The 15,749-nt window shown below is 38.8% G+C and overlaps 1 protein-coding gene across 4 annotated transcripts in view; it reads right to left on the reverse strand.

Moving 5' to 3' along the window:
- The window catches only part of NEDD4L (NEDD4 like E3 ubiquitin protein ligase), a 656,466-nt gene that overhangs the window by 365,698 nt on the left and 275,019 nt on the right, over positions 1 to 15,749 (reverse strand). For all 4 annotated transcript variants that reach the window (XM_033933707.1, XM_033933724.1, XM_033933698.1 and 1 more), the window contains one exon: positions 977 to 1,015. In XM_033933707.1, the coding sequence (XP_033789598.1) occupies positions 977 to 1,015 (39 nt within the window). The remainder of the gene's footprint in view (positions 1 to 976; positions 1,016 to 15,749) is intronic.

A 15,749-nucleotide genomic window follows, 5' to 3' on the forward strand; every position in this document is an offset into this window, starting at 1 on the left:
TAGCATATAAAAAAAAGAACTACTGAAACAGTTTTCATTTTGCCAAGAAACCACAAGGTCTTTTCTTTTTGTGTTCTGAGCTCTGTGTCCCCATTGTGTTCTGTAGTTGACTTATTTTGATAAGCAACATTTGCTAGAACTTATACAAACAAGACAGTATTATATGCCATATATAAAGATTTAATTGATAAAATAAAAGTAAAATTGCCCACGGCAGATGATGACCCACATAATTCTTCACCCTATTAACATATGTTAGCGGTGGAGTGGTGGGGCTGAGGCCCAAGGATATACAAGAAAGTATTGAATCCGGATCATTGTAATAGAGTGTGTCATTCAGGTACTCAAACATTTTTCCCTATCTGTCCTGGCAGGCTCACACTATCTAATGTACCTAGGGCAATGGGGGATTAAGTGACTTGCCCAGGGTCACAAGAAGCAGTGTGGGATTTGAACCCACAACCGCAGGGTGCTGAGGCTATGGCTCTAACCACTGTACCATACACTCCCTCAAAAGGGGGAAAGATCATGGGTTTGTCAGGGACATTCTGAAAAGTTGCATGCATCTTTTATAAACTATGGCCTCAGTGTGCCCAACTTGGACACCAGCATGTACTTGGACACCAGCAAGTGTACTTCTAACACCTTGAGCTGGGCACAGGACTTGGCATTAAGTGAGAGTCTACAAAGGGCATGTGCTCTTTATAGGATCACGCTTAGCACAGATTTTTTTTCCCCAGTGCTGAATTTTGAACACCATTTATCAAATTACATATAGTCCCACCAATGCTTTCAAGAGCCTTTATGAGCAATAAAACACTATTCTAGACTTGGAAGTCCCTTACAAAATTATCACAGATAACTCTACCCCAATCTCATATCCTTTTGCTAGCAATCTCTCCCTTCCCTGTAGCAAAAAAAAAGCCTCAGAGCCAAACTACTAACAATTCGCTATAAAGAAAGGAAAAATACTTACTCGAAAATAAAATTCTTCATTCCATTTTGGATTCAGTGTCTGCAAAAGAACGTTTATAATAGCTGTTAAAACATTTCTAGAACTTTCTGTTACGTTTCTAATTAGAACACTTCCATATCCTGTTTACTATTAAAAAAAAAAATACATAAAGAAACTTCAAGAACTCTGCCACAACAGCAATAATCAAAAATAGACTGTGATCAATTGATTGAAAATTTATCCACTCTGTGACCTCTGCTTGTGTGAGAAAGCATTTGACTGTAAACCAAGAATAGATTTTAAGCTAAAAATAGAAATCAATGGCCAAAGTCATATCACCCGAAACCTCCAAGGGAGAGCTGAAGAGTCTAGAACATTATAGTTGCACAGAAATAACAAACTGGTACTATTACTACAGAGCTGACCAAAGACTTCTATGCTTCTCTATTGATAATATAAAACATTTTTAGAATTTAAAAAATATTAATAAACCTGATGGCACATTTTAAGAACAAACCCACATACAAACTTCAAATCTTGAGATTTTCAATGATTTAAGCCTTTTATGCAACAACATGGCCATCAACTGTTCACCAGAAACCCAATAAGCACGCTTTATGTACAGTATATCAAAACTTCTTACTCCTAAACTGTAACCTGCACACCCATTGGCTAAGATCATATGAATTGCTATAATTTCTGTTCCAAGAAATGTACAAAAGCATGAGCCTCTATTTCCATGAACTTCTGACTGGTAGATGGGATTTTATTTGTTCAAAAAACTTTTACCCTGAATATCTTACCAATCTATGAGGGTTACAATGTACACATAAAACGTAATAAAACGACAGATACATATCAAACCAGGTAGTAAAAATTAGAGTAAAACGGTGACAAAATACTTTTGGCAAATTAAAACAAACCATTAATGCACAAATTATCAACCCTCATCCTTTCTTAAGTGGGAATAAAAGCTTTCAGAAAAAGATGTGCTTTTAAAGTCTTGCGAACAGGTAAATACACTGGGATCTGACAAATATTATCAGGCAGGGAATTCCACATTTGTGGCCTTACCACACTAAAAATCCTAAAATGAATAGCCACTTTGGTAATAGACCGCAAAAAAGGCACCTCCAGCAAGTGCTGTGATTCTGAGCGGAATGACCGAGTAGGCTCATATGTGTGATAAAATCTAGCATTAACTTAAACACCAACACTAAGATCTTGAACTGAACTCGCCATGAAATCAGAAACAAATTTAACTTAACCAATAAAGGAGTGACATGTTCATACCAAGGAATACCTCCAATCACTCTTGCACCTGCATTCTGTGCTATTTGCATCGCCTTCAATACTTTTTTTAGGAAATCCACAAAAAATAGGGGACAAAACAAAACAGTTTTATACAATTAAATACAAGTATATACGTACGAATAAATAACTGGTATAGAAGGTAAGGGGGGTGAACTACAATCTTTAAAGAAAGAGAAGAAACATTTAAGGAAAAACACATCCGGTGGGTAACACAAAAAAAGATATAAAAGCAAAAACAAGCATAGGAAAGAAGGAATAGAAGTTTGCGACCTATGCTTAGGTCTAATTAAAATCTAAGTTTTTGCGCCTTGGGGTTCTGTTCTTGGGACTGTTCTTTTTAACATTTAAAAAAATTATTTATTCATTTTCAGTAAACATATCACTTGTTTTACGCATTGAAGTATTTGACAATGCATGTACAACAAACCTTAATAAAACTTGAAACAGAAAATGAGATAGCAAGGAGGTGTTGATGCAGTCTATCAATGAATGCTGAAGAGTTTTCGAATTTAACCTTGAATGTATGAAATAGTACTTTAAAGGTGATCCTGTGTGAGATTGGTAACCAATGAGCTTTTTGCAGAATAGGTGTAATATGAACTTTTTTTTTTTTTTTGCAAAACACAGCAATAAAAATTATCTGGAGCCTTCTGATTTCTTTTTGTATAATACCCTAGTAGAGAGAATTACAGTAATCTAATTGAGAAATTACAAGGGAATGAATAAGTATATTAAGAGATTTAGGGCTCCTTTTACTAAGCCGCATTAGCGTTTTTAGCGCACACAGCATTTTAGAGCGTGCTAAATCCGCGCTACACGGCTAGAACTAACGCCAGCCTCAATGGGTGGCAATTTAGCGCGTGCTATTCTGCAGAATAAAATGGGATTATACAAGAAACCAAGGTTGCTCTATATTTAGATGACAGACTGAACCTTCTACAGACATCTCAGAACCATAATTGTCATCTTTCATACAAAACAAAGTTATACGCATTGCAATACATTCAATGATTAGCTACCAAAAAAAACTTATCTGCTACATTTAATTCATCTGTTCTTGCTGCTGGAAGAATGAACTATGGTCACAATTAACAGCATGAACTAAATAGAAAATACAATCTGCACAGCTATAGGAGCTAACGTATTTCCTGTTTTGCTACTGCAGTTCACAGCCATAACCAGTCTCTATATAAGGGAATCTGACAATTCAGCATAACATCAACAGGCAGAGGAAAAAGCTGTGCAAATCTTACAGCTTTTAGGAGGGAATCAGGGAGATAAGAAAATTGAGGGGGGGGGGAAAGGGAAAGTAGTGATGGAAAGGCAAGGAGGGGAAGAGGAAAGAGAGTGAGGAAGGGGACAGCTAGAATTAAAGTGTCCCAGGAAAGCTAAAAGACAAGAATACAGGAGAAAATGAAATGCAAGATTAGAAATGGGGGGAAAAGGCAATAAATGGAAAGATGGATTAAAACTGACATTTTTTTTTAAAAATATATCTTTATTAATTTTTAACACTTTAATTAAGTGAATACAAGAAAAATTCATTTTACACTTTATACATCACTTAAAATCCTTACAATATATAAATATATCAACACATTTTTCCCATCAAAAATTATTCTATAGTTATTAATGAAATATATTCATATCCTTCAGAAAGTGCAAATAGCATATTTTTTATTTTTATAAGGAAATAGTAAGCACCTATATAAATATTTAATTATTTAAAACCCAAACCAATCCAACCCACCCCATCAATCAAAAAAAAATTCAAAAATTAAATTCAATGAAAAATCCACACACCCCTCCCCCTGGATGTGCATTTGATATATCAACAAATTCAAAACTATAATAATTCTACAAACGACATCAATGGGCCCCATATTAATTTAAAAATCTTTATATTCCCTGACAAATCAGCATTCATTTTCTCATATTTATAAATTAAACATAAATTTGCCCACCAAAATGTGAAATTTAGATGGTCCCAATTTTTCCAGTTTCGCATAATCAGTTGTATAGCTGTATCTGTCATAATTAAAAACAATCGCCTCCTATATTTATCTAAGGGATCTTTAACATACAATATAGTCCCACAAATCACTTCTTAATTTAAAGGAATTTCAGAATCTAAAATATTATTAATATGTCCCCAAATCGACTTCCAAAAGCTCAGAATCATAGGACAACAAAACAGTAAATGCCAGCATCTATTAGACCTAGAATTATCTAACTTATTCAATTTAACTGGGGTCCAATAAGAATGATGTAACAGAAAAAACCAAGTTTGTCTCATAGATGCTGATGCTGTACACTTTATTCTCCAAGACCAAATGCGTGGCCATTGAGATGCAGAAATATATTGCTTAATCTCGATGCTCCAAATGTCTCTAAGCGCGTTTTTGGGTTTCTTATTCACAAATTTGGAAATTAATTTATACCAACTATGACATTTTGACAGGCACACAGATTCCCAGTGAACAGCATCAAAGACAAAGAAAGAAAAATACACTGTCAATGCAACAGATGAGCAAAGTAACACAAGCGACAGAGAAATTGTCTTTAATTTCAGAAAAAGGGCACTTACATCACCCAGCACGTCCCTAAAGGGAAAATGTTCTCACAGGGCAGCAAGGCATCTAACAGACTACTCTGCTTGCATTAAGAATACACAAACAGCAACAACCTTCCTCAAAATAAAAGCTTTACATGTAGAAATATATTAAATATAGTAGTTTAGTCCATTGTCTTCAACATCACAGGTTGACAGATCAAAGGAAACAACATTTTTGTTGTCTACAACAGCATTTCCCAAAATTTTTTTTTAATATATTTTTTCAATAATCCGAAGCACACACTGTGTAAAGAAATACTGAAATATACATATATTGTAAAAGTCTATTGACCAAAAGTACAAAAAATGAAATACATATTACTAACTATAGTCTACACATGGAGGGAGGCAAGAAAAAAAAATCCATGGGAAATGGAAATGCATAAATCAATCAAGACATTATCAGGTTAGATTTAAGGACTCATATTCTATTATTTGGAAAAACCCCTGTGGAGTCCCACAGGGCTCCCCACTCTCTCCTACATGTTTTAATGTGTATCTTTCTTCACTGGGCCACTCATTGAGTAATCAGCTCTTCAGCTATGCGGATGATATCACAATAGTCATCCCATGCTGTGGAGCTTTAACCAACAGCATCCAACTTATCAAGTGAGAATTGCTTCTGATGGAATCCTGGATTCAGGAATTTAAACTAAAATTAAACCAGGACACAACTAATTTTTTTTCGTTTTGTCTCAAAAGATCCCTCTTGAACCAATAATCAAGATTAATTCAGTATTATACACACTAAGTCCAACAATTAAAATACTGGGAGTCATTCTCGATCAATGCCTGACTATGAAGAATCAGATTGACACAGTGGTCCAGAAAGGCTATTATACTTTATGGAAACTACGCACCGTTAGACCCTATTTTGAGGTTGCTGCTTTTAAAATCCTTGTTCAGTCACTACTTTTGGGCCTATTGGATATTGTAATATAGTCCATCTGAAAAGCACCAAGAAAATATGGCTAGACTAACCTTAGTGCAGAATACGGCAGTAAGATTGATTTATGGCCTGAGGAAGTTTGATTATGTGACACCTTGCTACCGTGAGCCGCATTGGCTTCCGGTGGAGGCTTGGGTAATCTTTAAGTTGGGATGTTTGGACTTGCCCCACAATACCTTGACGACAGGTTTGATATAGTGTCACAGAAGAATATTAGACAATCACATGCTCTATTTACGTTTCCTTCAATCAAGGGCTGTAAAAGTAAGAAATATCACGAACACACTCTTGCTTATCAGGTGGTGTATTATGATAAAGATTTCCGACCACTGTTAGTTAGACCTATTTCATATGAACATTTTAGGAAGTTATTGAAAACCTTTCTCTTCTCTAAATTTTTGATTAATTAGATATCCTTTTTGGTGGAACTCTATATGTATGATTGGGAAATATGAAGCTGTTATTATGGAGAAGAAAGGCAAAAAAGTGAAATTTGACAAAATATGGTTGCCTATTAAAAAGTATGTGGAAAACAATAAGAGGTTAAAGGTTACGACTCTGTATGAGTGATATGAATGTGATAAATAGGTGTATGACTGATATTGCACTCTCTGCGGAGGGGGGTAGGGGGAAGGTTATTTATTATTTTTTTGTTTTCTTTTTTATGTGTAAGATACATATGTATCCCTAGCTTATGTTTATGAATGTGGCATAGAAACATTTTGAAATGTATATTCTTCAGTCTGAATGTTTTAATAAGTTTTTCAAAATAAAAATTATTTGAATTATAAAAAAAAAAATATATATATATATATCCTCGCATTCTTTACACATTCTGGCCCTGATTCTGTAAAGTGCGTCCCGATTTTAGGCAGCTGTAGGCATCCTACAGCTGTCTAATCAGCCAATCGGGATGCACGTTTTTTTAAAAAATGCTCCCCAGGCAGGCCACCTATATTGAAGGCACCTCCGGGAGCCTAGGGAGGCCCGCAAGACCGCCTAAGCTCACCTAAGGGCCACAGGTGAACCTAGGTGGCCCTATGCATCTCCCTAGTAGAGGAAGAGATGCTTACAATGTAGGCCAGCAAAATGCTGGCCTACACTGTAAGTAGACCCGGCCGCTATACTTATCGCGGCAAGGGATCTCCCTGCCGCAATAAGTATAGCAGCCGCGGCCACCTGTCCAATTGCCGCCCCTCCCTCCCCCCGACATTCCCGATCGCCGGCAAGAGGCTGCCCCCCACGCTAATGCCCTCCTCCCCCGCACTAACCTCCCCCCCCAACTAACCTCTGTTGGCCGACTGGACGGGTCTTACTGCCGTCCAGCCGGCAGGCCTGTCTCGTCGAAATGAGGCAGGCCCGCCCCTTCCAGGCCCATCCCCACTAAGCCTAAGGCCTGATTGGCCCAGGCTCTAGGAGCTTGGACCAATCAGGCCTTAGGCTTATCAGGTCCGCCCATCCCCACTAAGCCTATGGCTTGATTGGCCCTAGGCTCTATATTAAGAGATTTAAAGTCCAGAAATGATGAAAGGGAATGCACCATTCTGAGTTTGATAAAGCATTTCTGTACTACTGAACTCACCTGATTGTGGAATGATAGTTTTTCGTCAAGAACCACACCCACACATTTGATAGTGGATTCGCAATGAATGGAAGTTGACTTAATGCAGATAAGGGCAATTAGGGTTTCATTTTCCCTTGATGGGAATAGAAGAACTTTTGATTTCTTGATATTTAAGGACATTAAGGGGTCCTTTTACTAAGGTATGGCAGCCGTTTTAGCGCGTGTAAATGTTAAGGTGTGCTAACGCGTCCATTATATCCTGTAGGCGCGTTAGCAAAATGGCTACCACACCTTAGTAAAAGGACTTAAATTTTTGGAGAGCCAATTACTGATTAAATCCAATTTTCAATTAATATCATGAATAGCCGATTAGTTTTGCGTTTCAATTAGGTGAAGTTTTATCTCGTCGCCTTAAGCAAAAATAGTAACGCTTTACAGGACCCCTGAGGAAGAAGTGTTTTTCGAAACATTGGCCGTGTCAGGGCCGGACTATTTAATATCAAGGACTAATTTTTGGACACCAACTTTTTATTGTTTTTATTAATTTGAATAAAATTCCTGTACCTTGTATATTTCCTGCAGTTCTTTTTTTGTTTCGTGTTGCAATTTTACTGCAGTTCTGTTGGTTTCTTTTTAGTTTTGCCAGAAAAAGGATAAACAGCATTGGTGATAGAATGGAGCCTTGGGAAACCTAATTAGCTAGAGTCCTCAAGATAGGTTTGGGGCCCAATGCAATAAATATTCCTCAATTCAACATATTCTACTCAAGGACTCTGTGGCAGTCCTAGCATATTATAAATTATCATCTGACATTTTTGAAAGAAAAGCATGGACTTTCAAATTATATTTTAAAAATGAATGCATAGGCGCCACTAGTTCAATAAATTCACTTAGTGGGTCTAAAGTTAGAGAAAAAGTACAATTTGGACTTGTGTCAACTTTATTGAAAATTACTTTAATCCAAAGAAAGTAAAGATATTTTCAAAAGGGTGAGGATATATGCAAGGGCCATGGTGTTAAAGGTGGACAATCCAAATACAAGAGTCATGAAGAGAAGATGTCGATCGCTCAGCAATCGACTGAGATTTGCCTTAATCACCAAAGGATTTTTATTGTGGATTTTCACCTGCAGTCTATGGTTCCTTCAACACTGACAATTGCAGTTTGTCATAGCACTCTACATGAACATAGATCTGCATTTGGAGACTCTTGACAAAGGCAGAATTGCCAAAACACTGTCAGTGTCGAGTCTACAAGTTCACACTGTGCTGTTAACTAATCAAGTGAATTTTGAAATGTCCACTGCTGAGAAATCGACATCTTCTCATGACTCATGTATTTTGATTGTTGTCCTTGTCATAGAGGCCTATTCAGGCTCTTTCTCCAGCTGAAAAAGTGGAGACAGGAAAAAAAAAAAAGTAATTTATGAAATTAAGGGAAACCTACAAAGGGATCCCTAGTATGCAAAGAAAAGAAGGCAGGGCCAGAAATAGATTAGAATCCTGACACTGTAATAGGAAATATATTCAGAAGATTGAATAAACCATATATGCCTCATATTCTGCTTCTATGGGGCCAATTTTCAAAAGAATTTATATGAAAACCAGCAATTGGTATCTGTATGAATTACCTGTTGGTAGATTTCCAAAAATTTATACTTAAAGTATGAAGCTGAATACATGACCTACCAACTCCATTATATCCATAGAAAATGTGGCTGGATCTAAAGCAGAATGACGCTGGGATTAAAAATTACAAAAAAGCACTACAGCAGCAGCAAGTAGATTCAACCAAATTAAAACACTTAATATAAATTGGTAATTCAAGGTATATATGTTGCTTATTTTAGAAGCTCTATTTGTGTTTCGTATCCCTGAAAGCCAGTATTTAGACATCCACATTATGTCAAGTTCTCTGCCAAAGTTAATAAGACTTTCTGGCGCAAACCCCAGCTCTTTCTAAGATCAGATGGAACACCTCCTGCGAGAGGGACCATGCTCCTGAGACCAGGAACTGTCGGCTAAGGAAGACTGCTGGCACATTGACAACTCCAACCCTATGGGCCGCCGAGAAAGACAGAAGATGCACTTCCACCCAGTGGAATGCCACCAATCTTTCTGGCCCAATAGAGAGAGCGCACTAGAGCTCCCTTGTGATGTACATACACCACCGCCATGGTGTCAAAGAACTTGCACCACTGGTCTTTCTGAAGGGGCTGGACAGTGAGTAGCACCAGGCGAATTTCCCGAAGCTGCAGTGAGCCCGCAACCCAACAGGAAGGCATCCGTCCTATGAGTCATCCACTCAGAAATCCGAAGAAGCCAGCCCTGGTCAAGAGCCACTCCCTGAAGCCACCAGCTCAAATTGTGGCTAGCTGACTCTGTTCAGGGGAGAGGCATCTGAAGGGGGAAACTCAGTGGAGATTACCAAGATAGGGGAGTGACACAGTGGTTAAAGCTACAGCCTCAGCACCCTGAGCATGCTGCTCCTTGTGACCCTAGGCAGGTCACTTAATCTTCCCATTGCCCCAGGTACATTAGATAGATTGTGAGCCTACCGGGACAGAAAGCGAAACATGTTTGAGTACCTGAATAAATTCATGTAAACCATTCTGAGCTCCCCTGGGAGAACAGTATAGAAAACTGAATTAATAAATAAATAGGAGGGACTCCTGTCAAGGGCACATGGGCGCTTTTGCCCAGGAGATCGTCTCCAATGAGGCTGCCTGAGACTCCAGAACCTGCAGATAAAACCAGAGCTGGACAGTCCAAGAAAATTCTGATCTGTTGATGAAGGTTCTGTCCATTTTCTCTGAGAAGAAACACATGACCCTGACTGGAGATGAGAAGCCCCAGAAACTTCAGGAACTGGGAGGACTCCAAGCGTCTCTTCCTGAACTTGCCAACACCTGCAAAAGAGACACTACCATCCCCACCATACCTTTGTACACCTGAAACAGAGCCCAAATCACCCACTGTTCCAGGATGGGTGGACTTGGATCCCCTGCTGGTGAAAAGCCACCCCAATTACAATCACTTTGACAAAAGTGCAGGAGCTGTTGCGAGGCCCAAGGAGCAGAGCTGCAAACTAGAAATGCTGTTGCATAACATGGAAATTCAGAAACCTGTGAAGCTCTGGGCAGATTGAAATATGGAGGAAACCTCTGTGAAATTGAATCTGAGATTGTTTACTAAGGGCTAAGAGGGTGGAGCTCAGGCTAAGGGGGTGGAGCATATGTTCAGAAAAGATGTGGGTTTCTGCAAAACCCGGACTGCAGTTGGGCTGAACACCTATGGAATCCAGCGTATGGAATCCAGATGGGACATAACAGAATAAGACACATTTATGAGGGACTCATGGGTCATTTTAGGTTCATCCCCCAGGGATGGATTATAGGCTGGTGTTACCCATTTTCCTTAATGAACATGATACATAGGAAATGTAGCAAATGGATGTTGGTAACATCTAAAGTCCAATTCTTTACCTCTCCTCGCATAGCCTGGAGGTGATGGAGAAAGAAATCAGAAGATTCCAGAACCTCTCCTTTTTAACAGATGGAGGGCAATGTGAAATTCTTACCTGGTATGGAGCAGTCAGGGTTTCAGTTGTGGAAGAATAGGGGATATAGTGCATTGTATCATTTGTTAGAGGTAAAGGAAAGAACTTTCCTCCCTTTGTTCAAGTTCAAGCTAAAGGGGATATGTCAAACACATTTCTGGGCTTATCTCCAAGTCGGGCACTATTGTGAACAGGGAACTCTGGATGCACAAATCCCTACAATACCCGTAATGTATAATAAGCTGTAAACATGGTATCAGCTACTGAAATCCACAATATCTATTCAGCCATTGGAAAAGAATGTATATCTTTGGAATAATAATTTAGGGACAGAATATACAAGTCCTCAATTTATGGAGCTCTTCATCAATATAAATTCAATGGTTAGCTCCACTGAGTTAAAGGAAACAATTCTGTATAATCCACTGATCTCACCTCACTAGAGACAAAGGTGCACTTATGGGTCCGTGTATATGTTGGAGGGGAGGGGGGGCAGTGCATTAAATGTTGACTCCTCCTTGGGAATCTTAATTCATTCTTTTTTGGAATGCCCTTTCCTCATCATATAGCAGAAAGTGTTACCAACCATAGAAAAGGTAGTACAGAAGAAAATATCCTGGGATTATAGATTATTACTTTTGAGGGATCAGACAACAGAATTTTTTTGTATACTGTTCTCTTACTGGTTCGAAAGCTAATATAACAATACTGGGTGATAGAAAAGACAGCTCTATACCATCAATTGTATCACAAAATGCAGGAAACTACAAAATTTGAGATGTAAAATTGTAAAATAAGTAACATTGAGAAACAGCAGTATGTCAAATTATGGCAAGTACTAAGTATGCCATTGGAGGTTTTTTATATGCAAGAAGAGGGAGAAACTAGGGGGATAGGGGGAAGAGATCAAGACTTTAAGATGGGTGAAGGGGAGAGTGAATGGTGAGTTAAAGGATTACTTATGATGGAACAGGGTGTTAGATGGCGACATTGAAGGTTGCATAGAAGTCTATAATAAGGGGGTTAGGTATACAAAAAATATATTACGACATCATTGCATAGAAGTTTTCAATTATCGAGGGATGATGATTCTCCAAGGGAGCATTTGAGAGAGACCTTCGATGCACATTATTGGGTATTTTTAATATGGAGGGGTTCATCCTTCAAAAATGTTGTACGAGTTTGATGGTTTCATTTATCATATTGTTTGTGCAATGTTCTAAGAAAAAAAAAAATTAAGGCAGATAAAACAATATGGCCTATATTTCTATGTATCAGCCCGCAGCTTAAAATTCCACTCACTTGCAAATGATTGTAATTAAGCAACTGCACAAATTATCGCATAATGCTGCAATGTTAACACAGCATGAAATTAAAGGAAAGATATAAGGATAGATATAGTATGTCTTTTACATAACAAGATCTTCAAAGGAGTTGACATGCCAAAGAACGGAAGAAACGAAAATAGATTTCAAAAAGCCTGAGACACGGTTAACAGAATTAACCGCTAATATTTAGTGCAGAGGCAAAGGGCTGAACGCCAAATACCTGAGGGGCTGGAGAATGTACAATCAACAGGACAAAGATCTCAGGCTAATCATATCTAATGACCTTAAAGCTGCAAAGTAGAGAAATAAATATTTTCTAAAGGTTTTCTCCCATTTTATTTTTTATCTTGAAGTCAGTCAATTTGTACCTTTGCTTAATCTTTTGTAAACCGCATAGAACTTCACGGTATTGCGGTACATAAGCTGTTATTATTATTATTATTATTATATGTTTATGTATAAGTTCAAGTTTTTTAAATCTAAGTACAGTGGAACCTTGGTTTACGAGCATAATTCGTTCCAGAAGCATGCTCGTAAACCAAATTGCTCGTATATCAAAGCAAGTTTCCCCATAGGAAGTAAGGGAAACTCGCTTTGATTGGTTCCACCTCCTCCCCCCCCACTGAATCTGAGAATCTCGGAGACAGCGAGACCAGAAGGCTTTGAGCATGCGCAAATGCTCAAAGCCAGTCCAGCCTGGCCCAGCCCAGAAGAGGGAGGATCTCCGACGCACCGCCCAGCCCAGGCCGCGCCAGAAGAGGGAGGATCTTCGGGCACCGGCACTGGTGCCCAGTCGGGGTAAGGGATGTCATTGCCGTGCTCGGGGGGGGGGTATGTAGGATCGCGGGGGGGGCTCGTAAAGCGAGGCAAGCTCGGTTTACGAGGCACCAAGTTTGCAAATGTTTTGCTCGTCTTGCAAAACACTCGCAAACCGGTGCACTCATAAACCAAGGTATTACTGTATAAGTTCTAAGTATATGTTTATGTATAAGTTCAAGTTTTTTTAATCTAAGTACAGTGGTACCTTGGTTTGCGAGCATAATTCATTCCAGAAGAATGCTCGTAATCCAAAGCGCTCGTATATCAAAGCAAATTTCCCCATAGGAAATAATGGAAACATGGACGATTCATTCCACATCCCAAAAAGTTTAATAGAAAATACAGTACTGTACGTACTTGTATTGCAAGATGTCACTCGTTTCGAACAGTCACTATACTGCGGGTGAATTGGGCGTGATGCTTTTATTACGTTCAGCCACGCTCAGCGTGAGATGTGCGCATGTTGTGCACGTTTGAACTGCGGGTGCATGTATTATGTTCAGACGCGATCAGTGATGCGACATGCATATATTGTGCGTATTTGATGTGATGCACGTATATGTGCTCGTACTGCAAGACAACATTCGTTTCTTGTTTGTGTCTCCCCAGCAGTGTTTTGTTAGAAAGCAGAGTTAAGCCATACTAGAAGATTTGATATAATAGCTTTAATTTGGGTTTGTTTGTTTTTTTATAATAGAATTTCATGTTGTTGAAAGCTTGTATAGTTGCTTCAATTACTGTATAGGAAAGGGAATAATCATATTGGACTCTAGACTTAGCCAGGCTGGGACTGCCGTTGAGTTTGTTTCGTGAATATGGTAAACCATTGGGAACCGTGACTCAATATAAATGAGTTATGATTTATGATAATTAATAAAACTGGGAGAATTTGCTCCTCTTAATTCTTTTGGGAGTTTTAGCATTTTGGAATCTATTCATGGATGTTTATTATTCCAAAGATAATTAAGTACAATTTTATTAACTTGCTTATTAAAAGAATTAGGAAATTTAATTGGAAGTATGCTCAATAGGAAATTCACTTAGGTGTAAGTGACATTTTAATAGTGACTAATAATAATAGGGCAGTGAAATTCTTAATATAGAACCCTGCTTCTTTTTTTTTTTAAACTAGGAGAGAGATTGATAACGATAGAAACTGCACAATCTGTCTGAGGAAACTAAACTAAACTAAACCTTAAGTTTATATACTGCATCCTCGCCACGATTATAGAGCTCGGCACGGTTTACAAGAGTTTAATAAAGGAAGGTATAACATGTTGGGTTTGGTGGTTGAGTATAAGGGGGAGGCGAGTATTACATTTTTGTGAAAAGCCTAGTTTTCAGGTGCTTACGGAATAGTTGGAAGGAGACCTGATTCCGTAGTGGGGTAGTGAGGTTATTCCAAAGCCCTGTGATTCTGAAGAGAGATTTTCCCAATTTTTCCACATAGAGGATACCTTTTAGTGAGGGGAAGGATAGTTTAAGTTTTTGGGTGGGCCTGGTGTTGTCAGGACTCGAGGAGTTCCAAGATAGTGGGATTAGGGGAGGGAGGATGCTGTGAAGGATTTTAAAGCTAGGCAGGCGCATTTAAAATGAACTCTGGAAATTATTGGGAGCCAGGGGAGTTTGGACAAAAGTGGGGAAACATGGTCAAATTTGCGTTTTGCGAAGATCAACTTGACCGCAGTGTTCTGAATTACTTGAAGTCTTTGAAGACTTTTTTTTAGTTAGTCCTAGGTAGATGGAATTACAATAGTCTAGTCTGGAAAGGATGATGGATTGAACAGGACAGTAAAATGTTGTTGGCAGAAGCAGGATCTCACTTTCCTCAGCATGTGGAGGCTGAAAAAGCATAATTTTACCAGGGAGTTGAGGTGGTTGCTGAAGGAAACAGAGGAGTCGATGATGATGCCTAGAACTTTGCTTGAGAACTCAAGCTGCAGTGTGAAGAGGGTGGGCAGCTGTTCTAGTTTTGGACCGAGCCAGAGAAGTTTCGTTTTGGACTCGTTCAGTTTCATTTGAACTGAGAGGGACCAGGATTGGAGTTTCGTTATGCAGGCTGTTATGTTCTCAGAGAGGTTGGTAAGGTTCGAGTCTGTCTCGAGAAGGACAAGGATGAGGTCAGCATATGTATAGATTGTTTCAAGGGAAGATAGATGGAAGAGTTTCAGGGAAGACATGTAGATATTGAAGAAAATAGGGGATAGGGATGATCCCTGCGGGACTCCGCAAGTCAGTTTCCAAGGATCGGACGTGGTGCCATTTGTGTTGACAGTGTAGGAGCGGGAACGTAAGAAGTTCGAGAACCACTCTAAGACTGTGGAGTCGATACCTATCTCGGAAAGTTGATAAATTAGAATATCATGGTGGACAACATCAAAAGCTGCAGAGAGACTGAATTGTAATAGGATGGCAAACTTATTACGAGAGTGTAATTGTTGCACCTTTGAAATTAATGACACCAGTAGGGATTCAGTGCTGAAGTTGGGTCTGAAGCCGTATTGGTAAGGTAATAGAATGGAGAATCTCTCTAGGTAGGATGAGAGCTGGATGGAAATAATGGTCTCTAGCATTTTAGTCAGGAGTGGGATGTTTGCTATGGGACGGTAGTTAGAAGGAGAGGAATGGTCAAGATCAGCTTTTTTCAG

This window comes from Geotrypetes seraphini, chromosome 1 (genome assembly GCF_902459505.1).
Source record: "Geotrypetes seraphini chromosome 1, aGeoSer1.1, whole genome shotgun sequence".
NCBI lineage: Eukaryota > Metazoa > Chordata > Amphibia > Gymnophiona > Dermophiidae > Geotrypetes > Geotrypetes seraphini.